This window comes from Natator depressus, chromosome 2 (genome assembly GCF_965152275.1).
Source record: "Natator depressus isolate rNatDep1 chromosome 2, rNatDep2.hap1, whole genome shotgun sequence".
In the NCBI taxonomy this organism is placed as follows: Eukaryota; Metazoa; Chordata; order Testudines; family Cheloniidae; genus Natator; species Natator depressus.
The window spans coordinates 253,007,115-253,022,372 of NC_134235.1; the positions used below are offsets into that span (position 1 = coordinate 253,007,115).

At 47.0% G+C, this 15,258-nt stretch overlaps 1 protein-coding gene and 1 long non-coding RNA gene across 2 annotated transcripts in view; one reads left to right on the top strand and one right to left on the bottom strand.

The window, feature by feature from the left end:
* The window catches only part of LOC141983342 (uncharacterized), a 127,589-nt gene that overhangs the window by 81,959 nt on the left and 30,372 nt on the right, over positions 1-15,258 (top strand). The window lies entirely within an intron of this gene.
* On the bottom strand, positions 2,075-3,719 carry LOC141981807 (uncharacterized). The gene is made up of 2 exons (XM_074943439.1): positions 3,190-3,719; positions 2,075-2,522 (listed from the first exon to the last, which is right to left on the bottom strand). The coding sequence occupies exons 1-2, from the start codon at positions 3,578-3,580 to the stop codon at positions 2,122-2,124; spliced, it is 792 nt and encodes a 263-aa protein (XP_074799540.1). The 5' UTR covers positions 3,581-3,719; the 3' UTR covers positions 2,075-2,121.

Sequence of the window (15,258 nt, forward strand, 5' to 3'; positions counted from 1 at the left end):
CCATTTAAGTACACAGAGACTATAATCAAGCCACCCCTTAACATTCTCTTTGTTAAGCTAAATAACTAGAACTCCTTGAGTCTATCACTAAGGGCTAGGGCCTGGCTACACTTGCAAATGTAAAGCGCTTTGAGTTAAACCAGCCTTTGTAGAGCACAGCAGGGAAAGCGCTGCCGTCTGTCCACACTGGCAGCTGCAAGCGCACTGGCGTGTCCACATTTGCGGCACTTGCAGCGGCATTGGGAGCAGTGCATTGTGGGCAGCTATCCCACAGAGCCCCTCTTCCCATTCAGGTGCTGTGGCTTGTGGGAAGGGTGCAGGGGTGGTGGTGGTGCGGGGCATTCTGGGTCCTGTCCCAATGCCCCGTGATGCATCGGTTCGCATCCCAGCAATCCCCCTGCTTCCATCCACAATTGGCGCCATCTTTCAACGTTTTTTGTACTGCGCGCTCTGTCTTTCCTTTCGGTCTGCGGGAATGGAGCCCGAACTGCTGAGGAGTCTGCTGACGAGTCTCGCCAGCACGTCACGTTTGGCAGGCGAGCTACTCCTTAAGATCCAAAGTGACAGTGAGGATTCCGATGATGATATTGACGCGAGTAATGCATACAACACAAGATTGCTTGTGGCATTCACAGACATGCTCACTGCCGTGGAATGGTGCTTTTGGACTCGGGAAACAAGCACTGAGGGGTGGGATCACATCGTCATGCAAGTCTGGGATGACGAGTGGTGGCGGCAGAACTTTCGGATGAGAAAAGCCACTTTCATGGGACTGTGTGAGGAGCTCGCCCCAACCCTGAGGTGCAAGGACATGAGGTTGAGAGCTGCCCTGATGGTGGAGAAGCGGGTGGCTATTGCAATCTGGAAGCTGACAACTCCAGACAGCTACCGATCGGTCGCTAACCAGTTTGGAGTGGGAAAGTCGACCGTTGGAATCGTGTTGATGCAAGTTTGCAGGGCCGTTAATCGCATCCTGCTCGAAGAACCGGGACTCTGGGTAATGGGCATGTCATTGTGGCTGGCTTTGCACAAATGGGTTTCCCTAACTGCGGAGGGACGATAGATGGCACACATATTCCAATTCTGGCACCAGCCCACCTAGCCTCCGAGTATGTTAATCGGAAGGGCTATTTCTCTATGGTTCTCCAGGCGCTTGTGAATCACCATGGGCATTTCATTGACATTAACGCAGGCTGGCCCAGAAAGGTGCATGACGCATGCATCTTTTGGAACACTGGCCTGTTCAGGAAGCTGCAAGCCGGGACTTTTTTCCCAGACCAGAAGATCACCATAGGGGAAGTCGAAATGCCCATTGTGATCCTTGCAGACCCCGCTTACCCTTTAATGCCGTGGCTCATGAAACCCTACACCGGGAGCCTTGACAGCAGCAAGGAGTAGTTCAACAACAGGCTGAGCCAGTGCAGAATGACTGTGGAGTGTGCTTTTGGCCATTTAGAGGGCCGCTGGTGCGCTCTGTATGGGAAGCTGGACCTGGCCGATAACAGCATCCCCGCGGTTATATCCGCGTGCTGTACCCTCCGTAACATTTGTGAAGGGAAGGGTGAAAGATTCACTCAGGCATGGAACTCAGAGGTTCAACATCTGGAGGCTGAATTTGAATAGCCAGAGAGCAGGGCTATTAGAGGGGCCCAGTGCGGGGCTGCAAGGATTCGGGATGCCTTGAGGGAGCAATCTGAGGGTGAAAGCCACCAGTAACGTCTGGTGTCCTGCACGGGAGTGAAGTGCAGTGGTTCCAATGTTAGCAGGAATCTGTGTTTGCTACGTATGATACACTGACTTGCAGTGCCTGTTGCTTTCCTGGGCTAAGGTATATTTTACACTATGCAATACTAAAGCATGCTTTCAAAGCAAAAAAAATCCATTTAATGAAAAGAAAATGGATTTATTGAAAAGAAACACAACTGCTTGGGAAACGCAAAGGGCAAGGGGGTGGGGTGGGAATGGTACAATCACGGGTTTGCGTATGTCCTGTTATCATACTCAGCTTTCCTTCTGGAGTGCTGTGCAATGAGTGCTGCACTTCAGGGTGGCTACACTGCATGGTGATGGGGGTTGAGTGCAGTGGGTCAGGGTCGTAGTTTTCAGGGCTGGGTGGTGAAGCTACAGGTGTTGGAGGCAGCTGGTGGCGATAAGAACCCGGATGTTGGGGAAAATGGGTTGGAGGTGACATGGGGGCACAAGGGAAAGAGTTTTGGGACAAGGGCTGCAGGGCAGGGGGGGGCGGTAGCGCTCCGCCTGCATGGCTACGAGCGCCTGGATCGAGTCCGCTTGGCGCTCCATGATGCTTATCAGCCGCTCCGTGCTTTGGTGCCGGCGATCCGCATTCTGCTGGCGGACCCTCCTTTCACTCTCCTGCCACTCCTGCACTTTTTGATTTTCATTAAGGGAGAGCTGCATGACTTCATGCAGCATGTCCTCTTTGCTTCTACGTGGCCTCTTCCTGATTCTTTGCAGCCTCTCGGCCAGTGATAACACGAACGGCTTAGATCTCAAGGTTGCATCTGTAAAGGCAAAACGCAACACTTAACAGAGGTAGCATTGTTCACACCAGACAGAGCAATGATTCCCCCATACTTAAGAGCAAGCACAGTCTACACAATAGCATAATTTGCCTGCCCCAAAGCGAGCGCACATAACCCATGGGAGCCCCAAAATGGTGAGTAAGCACAGGGTCAAAGGGGACTGATTCTTTCATGGCTGTACTGTCCTCTGGGTTTCTGTGCCTTGGGGAGAGCCAACAGCAGCAGGGGGCCCCTATACTGAACACTGTCCCCACATTTTCCACAGGAGTTTGTCCTGGAAGATACCTCGCTGCTGAGGGTGACCTGGGAAGCAAGGGAGGGTCTTTTACTGCAATGTGGCTTCCGCCCTGGCCCATATGCAGCTTGCCTGTGTGCAGCAATGGTCCCCCTGCCCCTCACGGCACAGTGGCGTGGACAAGTTAGCCTGACTGGGACAAGGACCACAGTGGCTCTCCCGAGAAACCTGCGCAAGAGCATTGCCCAGGTTCTGGCTGAGACCTTTGAAGAGATCACTGAAGCCGATTACCGCGATGTGAGAGAACACATTAATGCCCTATTCCACATCTAGGCATGCATGCAGCCCTAACCCTCCTCGCCCCAAGAGCCCGCACCGAATAACTTCCTTCCCAAAATAAAAGCCGCTTACCGGGAACCTCCTCTGGTGTTTGTCCTTCCCCAAGCACCGGCCGCCGTGATTGGCTACCTTCCTCCTGGCTTGAGAACAGCTCCTGGCTGCATGCATCTAGGGATTCCGGGGTGTCTTCCTCCGCCTCAGCACCCTCGCTCCCACTTTGCTCCTCCTCCTCCTCCTCTTCCTTCTGCCTTGTTGGACCGTGCTCTGAGGTGTCCATGGTGGTACTCGGAGTGGAGGTGGGGTCACCCCCAAGTATCGTGTCCAGCTCTTTGTAAAAACAGCAGGTCGCGGGGGCAGCACCGGAGCGACGGTTTGCCTCGCAGGCTTTGTGGTAGGCATTCCACAGCTCCTTCACTTTAACCCTGCACTGCAGTGCATGTTGGTCATGGCCCCTTTCCATCATGTCCCTTGATGTCTGCCCGAAGGTATCATAATTCCTACGGCTGGAGCACAGCTGGGACTGGACAGCTTCCTCCTCCCAAACACTGATGAGGTCCAGCACCTTGCCATTGCTTCATACTCGGGATCGCCTGGCGTGTGGAGGCATGGTTGTCACACCTCAATGCCCCCCCCCCCAGGGAGTCTCCAGGGAAGGCAGATCAGCCCTGTATGTGGCTAACACTGTTGCAAGCATCGCAAAGCATTTTGGGGAGGGCTAAAAGTGTGTGAGTGGAAGTTTCCTTTACGAGAGCCCGAGAAGGGGGGGAGAGAAAGAAGAGAGCAGAGAATGGGTTAACTCAACACTGCAGCTAACAAGCTCAGTCCAAAGACAAGAAGCTAACTTCAGCCCAAGGCCAGTGGCTACCTGCCAAGACAGAAGGGGGAAAGTCCAACCCCCCCACCAGCCGTAAGAAGAGAAAAACTAAGTGGAGCAGAACTGCAAAGATAACAGCAGGAACAGTGAGAGCTGGAGCCATTACAGCGAAGGACAATAGAAGGGAAAACAAAGTCTCCAGAGCCAGGATGTTTTGGGAAACTGAGAAGGCCACAGCAAGCCAGTTTGGACTTACGTTACACCAAGGCCTGGCCAGCCTTGGGTAGCGTACGTGAGTATGAAAGTGAGATAGGGCTTGGGGCATTAAGGCTTTCTTTCTTCCCCTGAGTGATGTGGGAGCGTTCCCAGCACTCTCTGCTGTTATTTTATTATTTGATCGATAAAGCTTTAAAATGTAGACACTTGATGTGCCTCGTCATCTCCTCCCCAAAAAAGATCCTGTGGCCCCAGCCTGGTCAACTGTGGCCCAGGCAGATTGGTAACAAAAAATCTGTCACATGGTCACCTGGAAAGAGTCACTGAGAGCACTCCACGCCTGGGGGCGCATCAAATGTTATTCCACTCGCCGAGGCAGAGTACCAGCAGTGCTCTACATGCCTTGCCAGTGTGGATGCATCGTGAGTTAGAGTGCACTGGGCTGCGTTAATGCGCGCTAACTCGCAAGTGTAGCCATGCCCTAAGTCTACACGAGGGGTGTAGCTCCCAGCGCTGGTGCACTGTCTACACTGGCGCTTTACATCGCTGCAACTTGCTGAGCTACGGTGGGTGTTTTTTCACCCCCTGAGCGAGAAAATTGCAGTGGTGTAAATTTCCAGTGTAGACAAGCCCTAAGACAAGGGCATCCATTCTCTAGCCCTATATTTGCAATTCAGATCTCATCAGGTTAATCTACCTAGAGTTTCAATTAAGGGTTGATGGTAGAAATGAACTTTTTTTTTTTTTACCAGTAAAATGTAATTAATTATCAGTTAATGGGGAGCATCCATTTTGAAGTCAGTCGTTTGAATAACCTCAATATTCCATTGTCTTTCTCAAAGACTTAGTCTTATTCAGAATGACAAAAGCCGTGTATTGTAACTCTGAGAGGGTACCTGGTTAATGAAGCTTCTTATTATCTGCTCTTGGAGATTGTCATTATTTCTTGAAACCGGCCATTCAGTCTAAAGAAAGGAAAGCGGAAATACTTGATAAAGTGGGTGCTGAATACGTAAAATACATTATTGCAGAGCTCATGCTAGTCATTGGTGAAGTGCTGCTGTTGTGAAGAGAAAAATCAAGCTTCACCCGAATGGAGTAAAATGGTTTTCAGGAAGGAAAATGTTGCCATATAACATGGAATGACGTCCTGCCGTCCATTATATAAAACTGCCAGAGGAGTCTGGAGTCACAACAACTTTAGCCACCGTTGTTCTTATGTGGTCGTGTGGGAGACTTTGTCCAGAGATATCTTGGCAGAGCAGCAAAATGCGTGGACCACTACCAATAATCAGAATAGCAATTATCATGCTTATTGCCAAAAGCAGCTAAGTCAGGAGGTCTTAGAAGGCTCTACAAAGGCCTTAGCATAACTAAGTAAGCAGCCAGAGGGGGGGGGGGGCAGCGGGAGGGGAGCCTGACCCTCTGTCCTTCCTGATAAAACAGGATGCTTACCCGTATTTGCCCTTTGGGATGTGTTTGTCAGGGCCCTCAAAACATGCAAGTTCTGGAAAAACACACAACCAACCAACCAACCAAAAAAATACCCCCACAAAAAACAACCCGCCCCCAAATAAAACCCCCTCATCTATCTAATTCATGGTTTAAGAAAAACTTCTTGCTTAACCTTTGGAACTTGCTTAACTTTGAAATGGCTTGCTTAACAAGTTCTTTTTTTGATTTACACGTTATTATTACACTAACCTGAATCAATTCTTGATTCAGTCCTAAGTGGAGCACAGGATCTGGTCCAAGAGGTGAATATAGCTGGACCGCTTGGTAATAGTGACCATAATATAATTAACTCAAATAATGCTCAAATAAATTGGTTAGTCTCTACGGTGCCACAAGTACTCCTTTTCTTTTTGCAAATACAGACTAACCCGGCTGTTACTCTGAAACCTATAATTAACTTTAACATCCCTGTGACGGGGAAAATACCACAGCGGCCCAACACTGTAGCATTTAATTTCAGAAAGGGGAACTACAGAAAAATGAGGTTAGTTAAACAGAAATGAAAAGCTCCAAAAGTAAAATCCCTGCAAGCTGCATGGAAACTTTTTAAAGCCACCATAATAGAGGCTCAACTTAAATGTATACCCCAAATTAAAAAACACAGCAAGAGAACCAAAAAAGCACCACCGTGGCTAAACAACAAAGTAAAAGAAGCAGTGAGATACAAAAAGACCTCCTTTAAAAAGTGGAAGTGAAATCCTAGTGAGGAAAATAGAAAGGAGCATAAACTCTGGCAAATGCAGTGTAAAAATACAATTAGGAAGGGCAAAAAAGAATTTGAAGAACAGCTAGCCAAAGACTCAAAAAGTAATAGCAATTTTTTTTAAAGTACATCAGAAGCTGGAAGCCTGCTAAACAACCAGTGGGGCCAAGATGCTACAAGAGCACTCAAGGACAATAAGGCCATTGCTGAGAAACTAAATGAATTCTTTGCATCAGTCTTCATGGCTGAGAAAGTGAGGGAGATTCCCAAACCTGAGCCATTCTTTTCAGGTGACAAATCTGAGGACTTGTCCCAGATTGAGGTGTCATTAGAGGAGTTTTTGGAACAGATTGATAAACTAAACAGTAATAAGTCACCAGGACCAGACGGCATTCACCCCAGAGTTCTGAAGGAACTCAGATGTGAAACTGTAGAACTACTAACTGTAGTCTGTAACCTATCATTTAAATCAGCTTCTGTGCCAGATGACTGGAGGATCGCTAATGTCACACCAATTTTTAAACAGGGCTCCAGAGGTGATCCTGGCAATTACAGGCTGGTAGGCTGGCCTTCAGTACCAGGCAAACTGGTTGAAACTATAGTAAAAAACAAAATTGTCAGACACATAGATGAGCATGATATGTTGGGGAATGCTCAACATGGTTTTTGTAAAGGGAAGTCATGCGTCACTAATCTACTAGAATTCTTTGAGGGGGTCAACAAGCATGTGGACAAGGGGGGTTAAGTGGATATAGTGTACTTAGATTTTCAGAAAGCCTTTGACAAGGTCCCTTACCAAAGGCTATTAAGCAAAGTAAGGTCCTTTAATAGATCGATAACTGGTTAAAAGATAGGAAACAAAGGGTAGGAATAAATGGTCAGTTTTCAGAATGGAGAGAGGTAAATAGTGGTGTCCCCCATGGGTCTACACTGGGCCCAGTACTATTCAATATATTCATAAATGATCTGGAAAAAGGGGTAAACTGTGAGGTGACAAAATTTGCAAACGATACAAAATTGCTCAAGATAGTTAAGTCCCAGGCAGACAGCGAAGGACTACAAAAGGATATCTCAAAATGGGGTGACTGAGCAACAAAATGGCAGATGAAATTCAATGTTGATAAATGCAAAGTATTGCACATTGGAAAACATAATCCCAACTATACACATAAAATAATCGGGTCTAAATTAGCTGTTATCACTCAAGAAAGAGATCTTGGAGTCATTGTGGATAGTTCTCTGAAAATACCCACTCAATGGGCAGCGTCAGTCAAAAAAGCGAACAGAATGTTGGGAATCATTAAGAAAGGGATAGATAAGACAGAAAATATCATATTGCCTCTATATAAATCGATGGTATGCCCACATCTTGAATACTGCATGCAGATGTGGTTGCCCCATCTCAAAAAAGATATATTGGAATTGGAAAAGGTTCAGAAAAGGGCAACAAAAATGATTAGGGGTATAGAATGGCTGCCATATGAGGAGAGATTAATAAGACTGGGACTTTTCAGCTTGGAAAAGAGATGACTGGGGGGGACATGATAGAGGTCTGTAAAATCATGATGGGTGTGGAGAAAGTAAATAAAGAAGTGTTATTTACTCCTTCTCATAACACAAGAACTAGGGGTCACCAAATGAAATTAATGGGCAGCAGCTTTAAAACAAAAAAAAAGGAAGTATTTTTTCACACAACGCACAGTCAACCCATGGAACTCCTTGCCAGAGGATGTTGTGAAGGTCAAGACTATAACAGGATTCAAAAAAGAACTAGATAAATTGATGGAGGATAGGCACATCAATGGCTATTAGTCAGGATAGGCAGGGATGGTGCCCCTAGCCTCTGTTTGCCAGAAGCTGGGAATGGGCGACAGGTGATGGATCAATGCTGATCACCTGTTCTGTTCATTCCCTCTGGGGCACCTGGCACTGGCCACTGTCAGAGGACAGGATACTGGGCTAGATGGACCTTTGGTCTGACCCAATATGGATGTTTTTATGTTCTTAAAAAGGGGGAGTAGTATGGAGTGTACTTCAGGAACACTTCATGGACATATTTTAGGGTCCCCAACAGCAGCTGAAAGACTGGCCAATTGGACGACTGTTGTTGTACCACTTGAAAACCACTCCAGACTTCGATCATTATTGATTTTGGGGGTGTTTTACTAACCAGTTGCAGATGTGTGCAAATGCTTGAGACAAAATAAAGTGCAGCTTTAAGTGAATGTACTCTTGCAGTGTTCTGTTTGTGCCAGCCACCGATTGGTCGGACTGCTGTGTCTCCATTGATTTATTTCCTGCCACCATGTCGCCGAGAGTAATAGCTACCGAGAGCTTTGGCTTTTAAGAACCATTGTAACAACTTGAGGGGCAGCCAAAGTTAAAAGGCAATTACAGTGCTTAGAGAGGGTTCAAATGGGAGTTGGACTGTGTGCTCACACAAAGCAGTAGTCTTCCCAATCCTGGCATCCCTGAGTGGGCTACCTGGTCGCGGCAGCAGGAGTCAGCAAGTGCACTCCCCTGCCATGCAACAGTGACACATTTTCCTATGCTCAACACTTTTGTAGTAAAGTCGAGTCACACTTTCAGCTCCCTTACTTGTGAAAGCAAAATAATGGCACTTATTATTTTATTATTTAGGAGCCAGGACCCCATTGTGCAAGGTGCTGTACAAACACAGAACAAAAAAGATGGTCCTTGACGCATGGTACTAACACTCTAAATATAAGACAAGAGGCAGATGGATACATACACATGGGGGATTATTGATTCTTCTGCATAGGTAGCACCACGGTTCCCCAGTCATGGATCAGAGCCCAGTGTGCTAAATGCAGTACAAACACAGAACAAACTACACTTTAGGTATTGCTGTGCTGACTCATTAGTCTCATCAGGTAAAATTTTCAATGGGATTTAGGCTCCTAAGTCACTTATGAAAATATTACCCATTATGTTGCCTTCTCCATACAAGAGCTATATCAGCAAGCAAATCAACTGGAATTGACTTTTTTCCTCCTTCTCTTCCGTGCCAGTCGTTTTAAGGACAGTATTTTCTGTCTGCAGAGCTGTTTTGGATGACAAAAGTAAATGCACCAATCCATTTTACACTGAGAGAAGAGGGAAGTGCTGGAAGCCTCATTGCTTCAGATACTTAAAAGCATGTGGGATAAATCATTAGAAAATGTACTGTAGGGAACAAACATTCATTGGCAGCCAGATAGACTTAGATGACTTAGTAAGTCGTTTTCAACTCTGATGGCTAAGAAAGAATGGAAGAAATGTACAGAGTACTATGATCCTCATACAGGCCTAGAATTAACCTTTGCAATGGAAGACAGATAATTGTTTCCCAAGGCTACATACTGCACATCTCCGTTAAGAGCCATAGAAATCATAGGTGTTTAAATTAGCAGGACTCTTCTATTATTACCTAAATGCCATCAAACTGTGAAAGATACAAGGAGAAACTATTATATACACAAAAGACGTAGACTTCACACTCTGCCATTAGCATTTAGAACTGATACTGGGTTTGTATGTTCAAGAGAGCTTCAGCACGGATGAATGAATTCTCCCAACACCCCTGCTGAGGCAGAGAAGTATTATCATTCCCATTTGACACAGGGAGAAACTGCAGCTGAGCTATTAAATGACATCTGAGCAGCAGATTCAGGATTAGAACACAGGACCTGCCACTCACTTCCATGGAGCCAGGATTTCACTCGTTCCTGCCCTCCCTTTGGTCATCATTACCGACTTCCCGCTCACACCAACAGCGACCACAGGTTAAGATCCAGTGCAGGGCCTTATAGTCAATTCACACATCCATTTCCTGCAGATCCAACTCTGCACCTCTGCAGATGCTGAGACTCTAACAACCTGATCTGAGGACACAGTCAGTTGGTTAGGTGTATAAATGGTGCCATTCACAATTAACTGAACGCACAAAATTGCTCCTGCAAAAGGGCAGGCCCCATTAAAAAAATCAAGCCTTAAATCTAGTAATCTAAACTGAAAGATAGACAGGAAAGAAGGGGTCTCTCTCTAGACTTGAGCGATACAGGCCTCCATAGATGGGGCTCCCCAGTCAAATGGCTTTGAGGGGAGATGAAACCAGTCCTCCACTCTCTGCACTGGCTTCCCATAGAATGTTGAATCAAGTCCAGTCACTGTTTGGTCAGCCATCAGAATCTGTAAACTGATGATGATTTACACCAGCTGGGAATCAGCCTTTAGAAAGTTTGACTGAGTCTTTCTGCCACGTCGTTTTGTCTGCTGAAAGTCCCTTAATAAAAGATATGGTGACCCTCTCTGCTCTCAGTGTGTGCTTCCCAGCAACACATTTACTGCTGACTGGACAGCTCAGGGGCTGGCAATGGGATAGAGAGCCTTTGTCCTCTTGGTTAAAGTAATGGCCTTGGGTCTTGATCCCACAATCTATGTGCTTCAGACCCCCTGTGCCTCCATGCTTTCCCACTGTCTTCACTGTGGCTTCATGCAGCCATGAAGAGCAAATCAGATCAGATTGCGGGACAGGATCCCATGTTGGTAATGGATTTAAGCCAGCAGCGGCTGGCGGAGCAGCCAGGCGGGGAGGAGCAGCGGCTGGCTGGACGGCCAGAAGGTGAGGAGCAGGGGCTGGCAGGATGGCCAGGATGAGCAGAGCAGCAGTTGGCGGAGCAGCTAGGAAGCGAGGAGCAGAGGCTGGTGGGACGGCCAGGCCGGGAGGAGCAGCAGTTGGCGGGCCAGCCAGGAGGACAGGAGCAGCAGCTGGCGGGGTGGCCAGATGGGGAGGAGCAGAGGCCGGCAGGGCAGCCAGGTGGGGAGGAGCAGTGGCTGAGGGGGCAGCCAGGTGGGGAGGAGCAGCGGCTGGGGGGGCGGCCAGGAGGAGAGGGGTAGAGGCTGGCAGGGCGGCCAGGCAGGGAGGAACAGCGGCTGGTGGGGCAGCCAGCAGAGAGGAACAGTGACTACCTGGGCGGCCAGCCAGAGCAAGTGCTCAGACGGCGGAGCAAGCCAGGGGCCTTCTTCTCTGGGTGGGAGGTGAACTCACAGATGCACGTCTGAACCCTGGGTCTTCATGGACCAAGGACAGCCACTGTGAGTGGGGTATGGTGAAGGAGCAGAGGTGGGCACAGAAAAGGACCTTTTGGTTGTAGAACTCAAGAACGTGAGGCAGAAGACTCTGCCCCATGCACTCTGGGTGGGTGTCCTGCTCACAGTGTTTGGTTTATGAATCCTACCTGTGGCATTTTCCCTAATTAGTCAGGTGATTTCCCTCCTTTCATTAAAAGTGTCTTTTCTACACTCAGACTCTGTGCTCGAGAGAGGGGAAGTATTGCCTCTCAGAGGCGCCCAGGGGTGGTGTGCAATTTTCCCAGGTTACTGGGTGGGGGCTTGAGCTGGTTCTGTGTTGTATTGTTGAAAAGGAACCCCTAGATATTGAACCTGGCCCTGGTTGCTGCCGGCTCCACCTGGCAGAAGGGTTAAACATATATTCACAAAGACTGGGGCCAGCTCCTCAGCTGGTGAAAAGAAACATAGCACCATTGGCGTCAGTAAGTCACTTTCTATCATTTGAAGGTCTGGCTAAAGACCGGCAACAGGTCTGCAGAAGTCAACTTTTGCACCACTGACTGGGCTCCCATAAGTCCCACTAGGTTTGCATTAAGAGAAAGGATGGTCCAGGGGTTAGGCCATTAGCCTTGGAGTTTGGACTTGCCCACGGTCACATACGACATTTGTGATGAAGCAGGGACTTGACCCAATTGAAATCAATGGAAGTTAGGCACCTAGGTGCTTTTGATAATCCCACTAGCTGCCTGTCTCCAGCCTTGGGTACCTAAATGCCTTTGAAAATCTGGCCCTAAGTCACTCTGGGCCTCAGTTGCCCATCCACAAAATGGGGATAATAGTGCTGTCCTTCCTTGGAGCGGCCTGGTGAGGATAAATATGTTAAAAGAGCTCAGATGCTGTGCTATAATAATTTAGATACATAGATAGATAGACGATAGGCAGGCACCAGCCTGGCTCAGTCATCTCTATTCTAGTTCTTGTCCATGTTTAACATAGAAAAATCAGAATTTAACAAGCTCCTGAGGGGAAACTGTAGCAAAGAACCAAGGAAAGAAACTAAATGTATCTGCCAACTACGCATCGATTACTAAACATATGTCATTGAAAAACATACACCAGCTGGTTAATATGGCTGATGCCTACACTTGCTTCTCCAGTTTCTCCACCTGCTAATTCATGTGGCAGGAAGAAAATGTTTCTGATCAGTATAATTGCCTGGGAGCTGGGCTGTTCTCACATCAAACTGTAAGAGGCAAAAGCGTTTTTTATTTTTAAACGTGCATAAAACTTTAATGAGTTTCCCAGCCACTAATGACCAAGCCAGCCTGCACTCTGCTGACCCTGGGAACCCATTGACCCTATAATCACATGGCTCCTGCGTGGCTACACGCGGCATATGAGTTACATTGAAGGGTGAGCTGATTAATTTTCCTGTGACTCGGGTTGCAGAGTGACAAAGTATTTTTTGGATGGAAAATGACAGCCAGTGAAGCTGATGGCAGAGTCGGGTTCTAGGGTTTTCTCCGGCTTTTAATGGCATTTTACTGCTCACTTAGGTGGTGGTTAACGGGGTAGCAAATTGCATCTGAAATCTGCAGTAATTGAAGAGGACGTCACTTTTTAATGAGCTGGGTGGTAGGCGGGCACAGGCTAATAGCATCTTAAGCCGTCGAAGTGAAACAGTGAAACCTGTTAATAATGCCTATTGCTGGAACGCCTGTCTGATTGTGTAGCGCACTGTGTATAACACATGGCCACTGTAGGCCTGACCCTCGGCAGACAGGAGTCAGGCCTCTGCCATTTAGGGGTGGTAGTCCTTTAGCTCACTCTGTCGAGGATACAGCAGGTTGGGAATTTGTCAGCGAGAGTCTTTTTTCTTCTGAAAATGTCGATATGTTGAAACTGGTTCTCAGCTCCAGGATGGAATTTCTGGTGATGGTTGGGGGAGTAGGGGATGAGAATGGCCACCAGCCCAGTGGGTAGAACACTCCGTGGCAGACCCAAGTTCAAGTCCCTGCTACAAAGCAGGTGCATGTCCTAACCACTGGGCTATTGGCCATTCTGGGTTGGGTTTCCCTCTCGGATGTTTTTTCACAAATCAGTTCTAAGCATCTTGGTTTCATTCCAAGGCAGAAGTAAAACAGCTCTCACCCACCCTCAGCTTGTTCCAGCCAGCCCTGCTAGAGGCTTATGCTTTCAGCGCTTCAGGACAGGCAGCGTGGGAGTCAAACTTTCTAAAGGCTGATTCCCGGCTGGTGTAAATCATCATCAGTTTACAGATTCTGATGGCTGACCAAACAGTGAGCTCAAACGCTGGCAGGTCGCGTGGGAATTCCAGGCCAGATATTTGGTGGAAATCAGCATTTTCCACCAGCAGAGGAGCCGGGTCCGAATTCCCATGCTGTTTGCCAGCATTCGGGCTGGCTGTGCAAACGCACGCTTCCATTGTCCGCACCCGCTGTTAAATACATCTCCCCAAGTCCTGCTTTACAACAGTTAAATAAATAAAAACATCCTACACCACAAGGAGCCAGCAGCTGTGCAGGGTAGCTTCAGTTTGACATAAGGTTGTATTATTTATTTAATCGCTAAGGATTTGGCAGGTTTTCGAGATGACAGATATTTTCAAGTGAGAGCACAGGAGATAAACATTTTTACTTATTGTGAATTTTAAAAAGAGCACAAGGGAAGTACCACAGCAAGGATACAGAACACAAAGTGCATCTGTAAGTATTGCATTAAAGAATATCTAGGCGCTTATATATAAATATGATAATATAATGAATTATTCATATAATCAATAATAGCATATTATATATTAAATTATTATAATATTAATATATATTAATTAGGTCAGTATCATTATCCCCCATTTTAAAGATTTGATTTTACCAAAAAGAAACATTTTGATCAACCCAACACTAATTTTCCCTTCCAGAATTTCATTTTGCAGCCAGTTTAGAAGAAAAAAAATGGTATTCCATTTCAAACCAATTAAAACCAGTTACAGAAGTTCCTGTGAAACAGAACATCAGAATCCAGTCCAGCTCTCGTGCGAACCTTCTCGCTTTCAGGCAATGGCAAAGAATGGGACAGAATGGGGTCCAGAACTTGAAGCTCCATTAAGGACATTTGTGCAGTTCTGCTAAGCATGGAGATTGGACATATATTCCTTCAGCTAGTCTAGAGAAGGGAAACTTTGTTCCTTCATTTCTAGTTCCCAGCATGCAGTGCTACACAGCTCCTGCTGCTGTGCTCTGCCTGACAGAACCAGTGACTATTCCCCCATTTCCAGGTCCCAGTTATAGGGCACGGAAGGAACCAAAATAATAATTATCCTCTTACAAGTCCCAATCAGTACAATCCTCTGCATTCTCCGTTTCTACTCCCAAGCACATTTGTTGCATGTTTCGGTGTGGGTATCAGTGAAATGAACAAAGCTCTCAACAATCTTCAGCCTGTCTTTTGAAACCTCATCATACCTTAACACCAAGGCATTTGTTCTGCTCAGGAGAGGTCTGGAGTGCAATCAGATGTAAGCAGAATCTGAATGAACTATCTCCTGACAGCTAGTTTGGGAGTGGGAGAGACTTCAGGAGCAAACTGTATTTATAAGAACACACCTACTCTGCTTGGATATACAGCAGACAGGAGTTGTGTAGCTCCAAATGATCAGCTTTGGCTGGTGTTGGATTACAAATCACCTTAGTATGGAATGCAGGGGTAGTGAAATGTTATCTTCATTGTATGACTAAAGGGGAGCAGACCTGTGCTGAGCTTGTCCCAATTGAGGGGTCACCCTCAGCTAAAAGGAACTCAC